This window comes from Heptranchias perlo, chromosome 14, assembly GCF_035084215.1.
Source record: "Heptranchias perlo isolate sHepPer1 chromosome 14, sHepPer1.hap1, whole genome shotgun sequence".
NCBI classification, from domain to species: domain Eukaryota; kingdom Metazoa; phylum Chordata; class Chondrichthyes; order Hexanchiformes; family Hexanchidae; genus Heptranchias; species Heptranchias perlo.
In genome coordinates this window covers 28,296,394-28,309,717 of record NC_090338.1, presented here as the reverse complement: position 1 = coordinate 28,309,717, position 13,324 = coordinate 28,296,394, and the positions used below count along the sequence as shown (strand labels likewise).

General features: G+C 41.5%; 1 protein-coding gene across 7 annotated transcripts in view; it reads right to left on the bottom strand.

Annotated features, from left to right (window-relative positions):
- Positions 1 to 13,324, bottom strand: part of rapgef6 (Rap guanine nucleotide exchange factor (GEF) 6) — a 342,757-nt gene that overhangs the window by 46,151 nt on the left and 283,282 nt on the right. For all 7 annotated transcript variants that reach the window (XM_067996162.1, XM_067996163.1, XM_067996168.1 and 4 more), the window contains 2 exons: positions 10,555 to 10,801; positions 2,189 to 2,346 (listed from right to left, as the gene is read on the bottom strand). In XM_067996162.1, the coding sequence (XP_067852263.1) occupies positions 2,189 to 2,346; positions 10,555 to 10,801 (405 nt within the window). The remainder of the gene's footprint in view (positions 1 to 2,188; positions 2,347 to 10,554; positions 10,802 to 13,324) is intronic.

The following is a 13,324-nucleotide window of genomic DNA, read 5'->3' as shown; positions in this document are numbered from 1 at the left end:
TTTAAAAATGAAAATGTAGGACTACAACAAGTCTGTCAAGTATTTCAATTTTTCGTGTGGGTTAACATGTTTCCTGATCCCATCTAGCATCTTTATAGTTAGGTCAGAAAGAAAAGGGTGATATGGGAAATCAGTAAGCCAACTAAGATGAACGATATAATGAGAGTTTTGGATGACAGCCACAATGATGATTTACATTATTGAAAAAAATTGTACATGTACAAAAAAGTTCCCAGGGGAATAAAAAGAAGGCACCTTTTTAAAATTAGTTCATAAAATCCCCCTATTTTCTTTTCAGAGCCCCTCGGCATTGCCACACCACACACTTCCTGTGGCGAGGATGGTGGGCTGATGACTTGATCCCAGGCTTCTGCCAGTGCTGTATTTCAGCTGGTCCCTATGGAATACATGACATGGTTTGGCGACGATTCTCCATCTGATTTTCGCTCCCTCTTTTGGGAAATTACCAAGCTTCTACTTAGTGCCTCTATACAGCAACTTGACTGAGATCAGCATCTCAACAAGTGGTAGGGGAGGGGAAATATGGTGGGCAGAGAAAAATAAAACCTTTCCTTCCACTTCATTGTTCTGTGCGTAGGTTGTACAAAGCACCCTGCCATCAAAAAAATACAGGGCTTTTTGATGCATGCCCACAAAACTAAATAAAAGCAACACCACGAAGTAAACATTTGTAACCTGTAATCATGTACATGAAGGAAGAAAAATAAAGTGAACACACCACACAAGGAAACAAGCATGCAGTACAAGAACACAGACACAGGACTGATGGATACTCACTATAAAAACCTGCAGCTGAGATGGGGGCAGTTTAGGAGCAGAACAGATAAAAAGGAAATTACACAATTTGTGGAGTATTCAAATCTATTTTTGAAAAAATATTGAAGAAATAATTACAGTAATCAGCTCATCTGTAAGCAATGATCATACATTCTGCCTTTAAACTAAACCATTGTCTTGAATACTCTCACATGTATTTAGTATACACCCCATAAGCATTAACTCAGCTTTTGCTGAGAAATAGACTCTTAAAACAGAAAGCAATATTATTAGAAACTAAAGTTTACATTCCTTTAATTCGCTGGGAAGTTTTCAATTTTTATTTTTAGAAAAAGACATCGAGATGAAAACCATAGGGCAAAATTGAATGTTACATGCAATGGCTAAATGTTATTTTTTGGGGGAGGGGAGGCAGAGAAAGAAGGAAATGTCATGTTAAAATTGGTAAACTGTCAACTTATGAGACTTATTGAAATGGTGATTTTTGAGTTTCACAAGATTTGGTTCTATACACCTCTTGGAACTCAAATAGATTTGCAGTTTTTTTCAAGCTATTTATATAATTGATTTTTTTTTTTCAAATTTTATTTGAAATAAATATACCACTTGTGAGTCTTCCCTTTTGAAAATGCTCCACACTACCCAAAAATTCTCTCTACATGGAACTGTGGGAGGTGCATAAAACAAAATTTCCACCAGCCATCTGTGCAGCTCTGCGAATCACCTGTTCAAAAGAATACCAGCCAAACGAACAGCTCACATCTAAAGAGAGCAACGCCATCATTTTAATATTTAAAAAACCTGAAGGAACAATTTCAGGATTTCTAACTTTTCGAATGCCTGGATTTAATCACTCATTACATGTCAGAACGTGAAATATTCTTTTTTGTTTTGCATGCTTTCAGGTCAGTTTTTTTTCAAATGAGTACTATATGTATCCCTAGTTTTTCATTTCTCACCACCCGTACTATAGTTTTATGATTTGCTCCAAATAAACAGTGCAGTGTATTTTTTTTTAAACAGTTAGTGTTCTAAATATAGTTGATTCGCATCACCTGAAGAGTGAATCTATGTGCACTACTTTACCCTGCAAACACCCTTGGAAGTTCAACGCTCGTGTGCTGTTCAGTGTCTTTCTCCAAGCCTACATAACAATAGTGACTACACTTCAAAAGTGTCATTGTCATTGAAGTACTATGGGATGCTCTCAAGATGTGCTTGTTTTTTCTTCCTTAACGTTAGGTTGTGAAAATTGTTGAAGCACATTTTAAAACCAAGATATTTTCACTACTCAAGTGTACAAAGATATGTACATTTTTTTAAAAATGACTTAAGTTGCATTTTAAATGTGGATAAAGAAATCTCTCTCGATTTTTATGATTTTTTTTACCTGTAGGATTTGTGAAATCAAGCATACTAGTAGCAGGCTGCAACAGGTCAGGACTACTAGAGGAGAGTGTTCCAGGGAAGGGCATTATAGCAACACTGTGCCTGAACTGCCTTGTTCCAACGATGCTGTCATCCTGCGACTGGCTCACCCCAGCATCACTGTGGACCATTAAAGTAAAAATAAAATAGTTTAGTGCTTATATTAAATGAATGTATGTTGTATCCAAGCAATATTGATGTTAGCACATTCACAGTTTTGAATTGGGATAAAGCTCCAGTCTTCATTGTCCTGTTTTCAAAGTATTAGAAAATATCTATGAAATTTGTATCACCATTTGACAATACATTATGTTTCACATGTTCGGTGCATTCAAAGCTAGCAATACATATCATTTCATGGTCATAGACTATGCTATATACGGGAGGAGTGGAGAAAATCTGCGAGCGGGTCACCCTGTGCTATCCTTGAGCAACTTCTGGTGACTGGTTGCAGACTGACACCGTCAGAGGACCAGGAACCCAGATCACTTGCCTGCCTTCTTTTGGCTCCTGGGGAACGATGCATGTTACAGGGGGTCTATTAAGACAGCAAAATGATGCTAAATGTTTCAAGAATGAAGGGAGAATGTGTTAAAATAGCACAACACCAACAGACATTCTGTTTAAATGTTATTAAGGACTATAACGAAGCTACATGAGATGTTAGTACAGCTTAATGTGAAAGATGTATATTTTTGTCATATGGACACCCAATATAGAATGATGGATCAGCACGAGTCGAAATTTGTAGTAAATTCATTGACGTGAGCTACTAAGATAAGGAGGTGGTGCTACCAAATTCCATATATTGGAAGCGCATTTGGTTATCTGCTTTTAAACATATCGAGATCCTTAGTGTGAGTGAATGTCACATGGTAGCAATCAAATCAATACTAAATTGTACCATAGCACAAGCTCCAACAGTTCTGTTGCTAGGCTACTAAAAATAGATAACCCAACAAAACATCAATTTAGAAAGAAATATAACATTTCTACCCTGCCTAGAAATGGATAAAAACACAATTCGAGGCAATTGGGCCCCTAAAATGATTTGTATGTAAAGTTTTTAATAAATTAAGTGTCTTACCAAAATAGTCCCCTGTATGGGTTATGCAATCACAGAAAGAAGACAACATTTAATACAATGAGATGGATTACATTAATAATAGTAAAGTATACAACAGACAAGGATAAACAGCTGAACATTTTGCTATTTCTATTATAATTGATTACATAAACCAACAGCAAACTTGAGAGTACTTCAAAGTTCTTACTATATCATTATAGAACCAACAATTGGAACGGCAACACAGATGGGTTGAGGAGACTCAAGGGAAAAGGAATAAAAATTAACTTAAAATTAACAAAAAGATTCAGGTTCATAACCTCTCAAAAACAAAATGAAGCAAGAAAAATGGCTGTAACTCTGCTATTGTTTTGGGCGTCATCTATAAAATGCTCATTGTGACATTCTTATTGTTTAAGTTATCTGATCCCTGACATACTCTACTTCAAAAAAAATTATAGTCTTACTAAGATGAAAACCATGCAAACTGACAGTTACCATGTAGCTGGCACATGAGTGACCAAAACCAAGAGGCTACGGTGATGTTAGCACAGCAGGACAATGCTGTCACACCACTGACAGCAGGTTATCCAGGAATAATCACAAGAAAATAATTTCAATGAGAGGTTCAGACTGTGAGGATGGAAGTTTGTAGCTTCCAATCTATTGAGTTGATCAGAGAATCATTCCCAGGTCCATTCTGGTGTGCCTCTAAATCGCTGGTAGAGAGCAGCACTGACAGCAGGCTTCCTATTCACCTGCCCTCTTGGACACAGGTGGCCTGGGCAGATTTAAAAGAAATGAGAAGGATTTGATGCATTTTTTAAAATACAGAAGCTTCTTTTCTGTGATAAATAAGAAGAAAAATAAAGCCTTGAGAATAACTGAACTGACTCAAGAAAACCCATGAAAAATCCTAGGAAGCCTTTTGCAACTTGATATAATGAAACAAATGAATGCTTGGTTGAGTGGCTTATATAAACGAGCACCTGTGTAAGCCTTCAACTCCCACGCATGAAGATTTAAAGCATTTTAATTATCGTTTTTGCCATCTAGTGCACTTGAAAGATGTGCTTTGCATTCATACAATGATCTCATTCAAAGTACTTGAAAAGCTGTGATCGCATTTCAGAAACTTAGCTCTGCCACGCCAACAATACTATAATTGAACTGTGGCAAATTGATGGGATAGTCTTTTTGCCTTTCTACTTCTCTATTATTAAAAATTCAAAACCCACCTGTTAAATTTTCTGTCTAATTTGTAAGTTGATTACTTTAACACCATTCCCCTCCTTCAAATCAACATTTCTATCCTGAGGGTGGACATATTTCAGCACTTCATGAAGATGCTGCAAACAGGTGTGAGAGCATAGGAGATCTAAATCTGCCTTCCCATTTTTGTTTCTCCAGATGTTCTAACTAAGATTAGGCACTTACCCACAGGGAAATCTCATGTCCTAGCACTCTATGATGCAATATATTAGTGCATTGTACTTTATCATAGAATGTTAGTGTAACAACACGCTGTACCACCAGGCCACCTAGCTCTGGATTCATTTAAAAGCAAAAGTTGCAATGCCACAATGACCAGCAAATGTCAAATTTGTTTATTGATCAAAGCTTCAATTCAGAATCTACCCAAATGAATCTACCTCATGGAATTCTGTTATTAAACAACAGACTAGAAATCAAAATGAGTGTGAAGCTCCAACTGAGACGACATTGATGATTTCAGGTTATTTGGTCTCAATTATCTCCTTTTCATCAGAAATGGTTTGGTGAAAATGCCATTAAGCTTTTCAAAGAGGAAGTTTTGTAAAACAGCCCTAAAAGTTTAACACTACAGCTTAATGTGCAATATTCTGACACACTAAGTGTGATACAAAGTTCATTCCTGCAATGGGTAATAGACTGGTTAAGGGAGTGGACATGAAGGGGGTAGATGGAGTATAATGTGAGGTTATTCACTTTGGAAGTAAGAATAAGAAAACGGAGCATTTTTTAAATAATGAGAAATTATTAAATGTTGGTGCTCAGAGGGATTTTGGTGTCCTTGTACATGAAACACAAAGTTAACATGAGGGTACAGCAAGCAATTAGGAAGGCAAATGGTATGTTGGCCTTTATTGCAAGGGGGTTATAGTACAATAGTAAGGCAGTCTTGCTGCAATTGTACAGATCTTTGGTGAGACCTCATCTCGAGTACTGTGTCCAGTCCTTATCTAAGGAAAGATATACTTGCCTTAGAGGCGGTGCAACGAAGATTCACTAGATTGATTCTGGGATGAGAGGGTTGTCCTATGAGGGAAGATTGAGTAGGCCTATACTCTCTGGAATTTAGAAGAATGAGCAGTGATCTCATTGAAACATATAAAATTCTGAGAGGGCTTGATAGAGTAGATGGTGAGAGGCTGTTTCCCCTGGCTAGAGAGTCTAGAACTAGGGGGCATAGTCTTAGGATAAGGGGTCGGACATTTAGGACTGAAATGAGGAGGAATTTCTTCACTGAAAGGATTGTGAATCTTTGGAATTCTCTACCCCAGAGGGCTGAGGATGCTCAGTCGTTGAATATATTCAAGGCTGAGATCGATTGATTTTTGGACTCTAGGGGAATCTAGGGATATGGGGATCGGGCGAGAAAGTGGAGTTGAGGTTGAAAATCAGCCATGATCTTATTGAATGGCGGAGCAGGCTCGAGGGCCCATATGGCCAACTCCTGCTCCTATTTCTTATATTCTTAATGTTTTAAATATAAAATGCAGAGTTTCCATGCCTAAAAATGTTGTTGGTTTATGCTGTTTTAAAAAAGGTCAAGAGTCTACTGCTTCCACCGCCCCCCAATCACACATTATTATTCTTTCACATTGCCTTCCCTTTATATACACCTTAAATCATTTTCTTTTCACTTCAGAAGTGAAATTATCAGGAGGACACTCAAAAGTTATTAAAGAAATATATATGGGGAAGACTAGCAGACTGATCTAATGATGTTAATAATAAAACTAGTAATATTAACAGATGAACATATTGCTTTAGATAGAATTAAGAATCTGAAAATAGATAGAGCAGCCGGGCTGGACGATATCCCCCCGAGACTCCTCCGAGATGGGACACGCTCTGTGCGAGCCCTTGCCCGTATTTTTAATAACTCACTGCACTCTGGGATGGTTCCCGTAGCCTGGAAGGAGGCTAATGTAGTTCCTATCTTTAAAAAAAAGGAGACAAGACCGACCCGGGTAACTATAGGCCCATTAGTTTGACATCGGTAATAGGAAGTTGCTTGAAGGAATCATTAGGGATGTAATATACAATTACTTGGATTAGAGAGGGACATACTGGGGACACCCAACATGGCTTCAAAAAAAGGTCATGTCTAATAAATTTGATTTTTTTTTGAAGAAGTCACTAAGATGGTGGATGAGGGAAGCCCAGTAGACACTGTCTACTTAGACTTCCAAAAAGCATTTGACAAGCTACTGCCCAAGAGGCTTCTCTACAAGATCAAAACCTTTGGCACCAGTGGTAATATATTGAGCTGGATTGAGAACTGGCTGGAAGGACATAGGCAGAAAGTAGATATCGATGGATTTGGCTCTATTTGGAGACCCGCAGGGATCCATGTTGGGACTGTTGCCTTTTACTTTTTGATTAATGATGGCGGTATTGGGAGTACGGTCTGTAAATTTGCAGATGATACCAAGATCTGTGCGAGTGTCAGGACTGTAGATGATGCTCGATTGCTTCAGGCGGATCTTGTGTGTTGGTGGACTGGATTTGTGACTGGAAAATTATGTTTAATTTGGAGAAGTGCAATGTTATGCATGTGGACAGGACAAATGCTCAACATGCATACACCCTTCAGGGAAAAGCATTAAAGCAGGTGGAAAGAGAGAGATCTGGGCATTCTAGTGCATAGGTCTCTAAAGGTTCATGAGCATTGTCGTGAAGCGATAGTTGGAGCAAATAGGGAGTTGGGATACATTTACAGGACAACTGACTATAAGACTAAGTATACTATTTTGTCCTTTTACAAGACCTTGGTCAGGCCTCACTTGGAATACTGTATCCAGTTCTGGTCTCCTCACATGGTAGATGATATTGAGGCTTTGGAAAGATTGCAGGAGGGCCACGAGACTAATTTCCAGTTTAAAGCATCTTAGTTATCAAAATAGGCTAAAAGAGCTGGGACTCCACACTTTAGAGAAGCATCAATATGGGGTGATCTGATTGAGCTTTATAAGGTGATGAAAGGAATAGATTGTGTTCCAGTTAACAGTTTGTTGCAATCAAATACCTTAAAATTGTGACCCATGGTCCTCCTTAAGTTGTATAAGGCCAGATCTAGGTTAGATGTTAGGAGGTGATTCTTTTCCCAGAGAATAGAGGACCTCTGGAACAGGCTGTCAGCTCGTGCAGTGGATGCCGATTCGTTGAATTCCTTCAAGCGAGAGCTGGACCTGTTTCTGGTTGGGGCGGAGCTCACCTCTTACAAAAGGTAGGTAGTGTAATACATAGAATTATCAAGGCCAGAATGATCTCCTGGACTAGTTTCGATCGCCAAAGGAATTGGAGAGGAATTTCGCAGATTTTTTTTCCTCCAAATTGGCCTGGGTTTTTAAACTTGGTTTTTCGCCTCTCCCAGGAGATCACATGGCGTGGGGTGGGGAGTGTATATATTGTGATACACAAGGTATCATGATTGTATGGGACAAGCTGGATGGACCTGAGGGTCTTTTCCTGTCCGTCATTGTTTATATGTTCGTATCTACTATTTTTCATGTTTTAGTATTTTAAACAGCCATTTTGCACATCAGGATAGCTGCACTCATAACCATACCCATAACTTGCACTTATTTTTAGAGGGACAATGGCATAGTTTCACCTGAAATCAATTCCAGGGTTCAATGCTCCCTGTACATCAGCATTTTCATGCCCTCCCAGAGAGCAATATTTTAAAACTTTGAGAAGTCATGAGTTTTTAAAAAAATTATCCAACAGTCTTCCTGCATTTTGGAATGGTCATAGCCTTTACTCCCTTGCTGGATCACTTACTGAGGCAGAAGTATGCAATTATAATAAAATGTTGCTTGTAATAACAGTGCTAACCTCTATGTCCATCATCTCCCATGTCATTTTCAGGTGATGCAATACTCCATTATTAAGTATGGGAACTGGGCTGCAAGCTAAAAGCATCTAAATATGTGCAACATATATTTAAAGCTTACTTTCTCAAATAATGATGTATGTACAAAAATGTTTCTTATAGAAGTAAGCTTTAAATTTAACTTGACAAAAATTACAAGGATACTAGGGCAATGCTCAGGGATTTTGCAAACCTTTCCTGGAATATTTGTTCAAATGTCATATTTGATAAGGCTAAGATATTACGCATAAGTTGTTCCATGCAGTCGGTGCCCCAGTGGGTAAATGCATCAAGCCACACAGGTCTCATCCCCAGGCTGTGCTGAGATAGTCAAACTCAACCATGGTACCGGTGGAGGCACTGTGATTGGCCAAGTGGGCGGGGGGAGAATTGGGGATTCAATAGAAGAATGTTACTCTATTATGTCATTACAACTTAATGCCAACCAGTATTTATCAGTATTTTTTTTAAAGGCACATTGCTCCTCATTCTTGGTATCTCCACATCATATGTCATCCACAGTCAAGAGAATTGGGCAAATAACCTGATCCCACCATGCTCCTTATGATACTATGAAGCTATTATATCAATGCAAGTATTATTATTGAGTTTCTTGAGCTTGGCCTAGAGTCAGCTCTACCTCTCTTGCAGGGAATCCTTTGGTGTCTATTTAACATTTCCCTGTAATAGCATATTGGAGAATAAAAGAGGCAATAGCAGCATGGATATAGAATTGGCTAAGTAACAGGAAACAGAGTAGTGGTAAACGGTTGTTTTTCGGACTGGAGGGAGGTGTACAGTGGAGTACTAGGATCACTGCTTTTCTTGATATATATTAAAGACTTGGACTTGGGTGTACAGGGCACAATTTCCAATTATGCAGATGACATAAAACTTGTAAGTGTAGTGAACAATGAGGAGGATAGCGATTGACTTCAAGAGGACATAGACAGGTTGGTGGCATGGGCGGAACCGTGGCAGATGAAATTTAATGCAGAAAAATTCGAGGTGGTACATTTCGATAGGAAGAATGAGGAGAGGCAATATAAACTAAAAGGCACAATTCTAAAAGGGGTACAGGAACAGAGAGGTCTGGGGGTATATGTGCACAAATCGTTGAAGGTGGCAGGGCAGGTTGAAAAAGCAGTTAAAGAAGCATACGGGATCCTGGGCTTTATAAATAGAGGCATAGAATGCAAAAGCAAGGAAGTCACGATGAACCTTTATAAAACACGAGTTCGGCCACAGCTGGAGTATTGTGTCCAGTTCGAGGCACCACACTTTACGAAAGATATGAAAGCCTTAGAGAGAGTGCAGAAAGGATTTACTAGAATGATTCCAGGGATGAGGGACTTTAGTTATGTGCATAGACTGGAGAAGCTGGGGTTGTTCTCCTTGGAACAGAGAAGGTTGACAGGAGATTTGATAGAGGTATTCAAAATCATGAAGGGTCTAGACAGAGAGAAACTGTTCCCATTGGCAGAAGGGTCAAGAACCAGAGGACACAGATTTAAGGTGATTGGCAAAAGAACCAAAGGTGATATGAGAAAAAACTTTTTTACACAGCGAGTGGTTAGGATCTGGAATGCACTACCCTTGGGGTGGTGGAAGCAGATTCAATTATGGCCTTCAAAAGGGAACTGGATAAGTACTTGAGAGGAAAAAAATTGCAGGGCTAGAGATAGGGCAGGGGAGTGGGACTAGCTGGATCGCTCTTGCAAACTGGTAAGGACTCGATGGGTCGAATGGCCTCCTTCTGTGCTGTAACCTTTCTAGGATTCGAGATCAAGAACACGAAATAAACCATGGAATGAACAGCTAATCCTCATCAGATCAAAGTGTACGGTCTTCCTCCCCATCCCTTCAGCTAAATGAACAAGTTTAGCAGCCAAAATATCAAAATCATCAGCTAATCATCCAAACACTTCACTGTTGAGTGAGGCAGTATCCTTCACACCTGGGATTAACTGGATATTCTCTTGTTTCCACTGTCTATCCTGCGTGTGTTGCAAGAAGGTTAATGGTTAGAACTGGCTTGCAACTCGTTACTTCCAGAAAGGTAGTCATTCATTAATGAGAATTTATTCAGAAGTTCTTGTGACTCAAATATTTCACCTACCTGAATGGTTTTGGTGGCAAGATGCTGAAGCGAGTCTTGTCAAGTATCTTCCGGATTTTGTTTCGGCCACCTGACACAGTGTTGGCTTTCATCTTCTTGTTACCCTTTTCTGAAGGAAACATCTGTTCCACGTCTCCATGCAAATCTGGATGTGAGTAACGATTGCCCTTTTTTTCCGCAATTTTAGGAATATGAGGAACTCCATTTTTTTTCTCCTGCATCAGCCTATTTAACAGTTCCTTAAAAACTGGAGACGGGAATGAAGTATTAGTAACAGTAGAGTTCAATATCCTTAGTCCAAATAGGACCATTTAAAGCTGCACTAAAAGATTTTTTGTAACTCTTACCCCCAATTACCCCCATTTGTAGTCTTTTCTCCCCCCTCACCCTTTTTCAACTCCACCCGGTCACGTAACTCATGTAGTGGCTGAAAAAGCAAACAGGTAACCTGCTGCCAAGATCTTCATTGCTCTTAAGCCAGCGACTGCTGTTTTCTTTTGAACTTGAGCGGCTCAATGAAGTCTTCTCTTGGTAGGGGTTGAATTTCCTCTGTTCAGCACCTCTCCACAACGGATCACTGAGATTAGGAACTCAGCAGAGTCAAGCTTGCAACCACTGCACATTTGCACTCCTGGGGCCCGATTTTACCAGGCCTGCGGGTTTCCGGCGGGTTGGGTTTCGGGAGCGTGGTCAACACGCTCGGTGAAATTAGTGGGTTGCCCGCGCGATCGTAGCAGGCAATCCACTAATTGGATCCACTTACCTGCTCCTCCGGGCTCCGCGCTGCTGGTCTGCGCGTCGGGCGGGCTGCGCATGCGCAGTACGATCTGTCAGCTGCTGGCTCTCTAGTTAAAGGGGCTGTCCTCCACTGACAGATGCTGCAACCAATAGAACACATTACAGCATGGAGCAGCCCAGGGGGAAGGCTGCTCCCAGTTTAATGATGCCTCACCCCAGGTATCATCAGACTGCTGTGACACATCCACCTGCACAGCAGGAGGGAGGGCTACCGCAGAGAGAGATGCGTCGCAGAGGGCACTACCCTCGCCACAGGGTCCACAGACCAAGGCTCAGCCTCCTGGACCTCTCTGAGCAGCAGTGCACATGGAGGCTCAGGGTCACTCGACATGTAGTCGTGGACATCTGCAGCCTCTTTCATGCCGAGCTGCTCCTGGCTGGCCCGAGCACCATCTTCTTACCTGTCGCTGTCAAAGTCACCACTGCCCTCAACAACTTCTCCTCCGCATCCTTCCAGGGTGCAACCGGGGACATCGCCGATGTCTCTCAGTCGTCTGCGCAAAAGAGCCCTGCAAATACACCTACACCCACTCTGCAGTGACACAATGGGTGGCATCAATTGTGGGTCCTCATAGTGATCCTCAGGAGAGGGCATTATTGCACAAACCAGACAGGATTCGCGAAGACATGGCAGTAGTGGTGCCAATATAATATGTAATGTGAGTTGGTCAGAAATTCAATATAAGTAACACCCATGACAAACCCTCAAACACCCTTGTGCATCCCCTTCATGCTCACGACACGTTTGCCTTACGCTGCCTACTGCACATATGTGATGCATGCCCTGTGGCTGCAGCACAGGTAGTGGCAGGTTGAGTGAGGCTGGCCGTGAAAGAGATGCACGAGAGGGTGAGTATGAAAGAGAGCCATGAGATTGTATGAGGATTGGGTTGAGTGGTAGTGGCGGGATGAGTACTGGCGAGGTGAGTAGGTGCAGGTAAGATGAGGATGAGGTTTGAGTGGGTATGAGGGGTGATGTGACAGAGTTGTGTTGGCATTGCTGAAGGAGATGTGGGGTGGGGGCAGTGATGTGGCAGACGGAGTGTAGGGGAAAGACTACGTGTACTCACTTTGGCTGACCTACTGAGGTCATTGGAGCGCCTCCTGCACTGTATGCAGGTGGGCGATATGTTGATTGCGCTGGTGACCTCCTCTGCCACCTCGAGCCAGGCCTTCCTGGTGGCAGAGGCAGGCCGCTTCCTCCCGCACGCCGGGAGGAAGATCTCTGTCCTCCCCCCTCCTTCTCACCCCATGTATTGATACCTGGAGTGAGGCATCATTAAACTGGGAGCAGCCTTCCCCCTGGGCTGCTCCATGCTGTAATTTTTGCTATTTGTTGCAGCATGTGCCAGTGGAGGACTGCCCCTTTAAATAGAGCGCCTCCAGCTGACAGATCTTACTGCGCATGCGCAGTCCGCCCGATGCGCAGATCAGCAGTGGGGAACCCGGAGGAGCAGGTAAGTGGATCCAATTAGTGGATTGGATGCTACGATCGCGCGGGAAACTGACTAATTTCACCGGGCGCGTTACCCAGCAGCCCTGCTAACATCGGGTCCTTGTAGTTTTGTGAATAATGCGGAAGCCAACAGGCATATACTATGCAAATGCGACCAGCAAACTTTTCAGATTGTGCAACTCAGTAGGTGTCAGGGTATTTGAAGCCACTCAGTATATTGGATTCTAGTAAATTATACAGGCTTCAGATTCATTCCTAACACTGTTCATGAGTGCAACTTGTGAGTGTGTGAATGAGCAGATCTTTTTCAACAATGTTTTTATCCTCGTAATCTACCTGCAATAGGAAAACGAAGGAAGGAATCACTGGAAGGTGAGTAACCAAAAACAGGAAAGAGGCAGAGATCATCAGTCTGGCCAGAGTCTATGCAGGCACAGGTCCTTAATTGTCCCTTCTATTCACCGCTGTGATAGTGAAAACTATCTCTAAACGTGGGTCCCATTAACTCCCAAACAC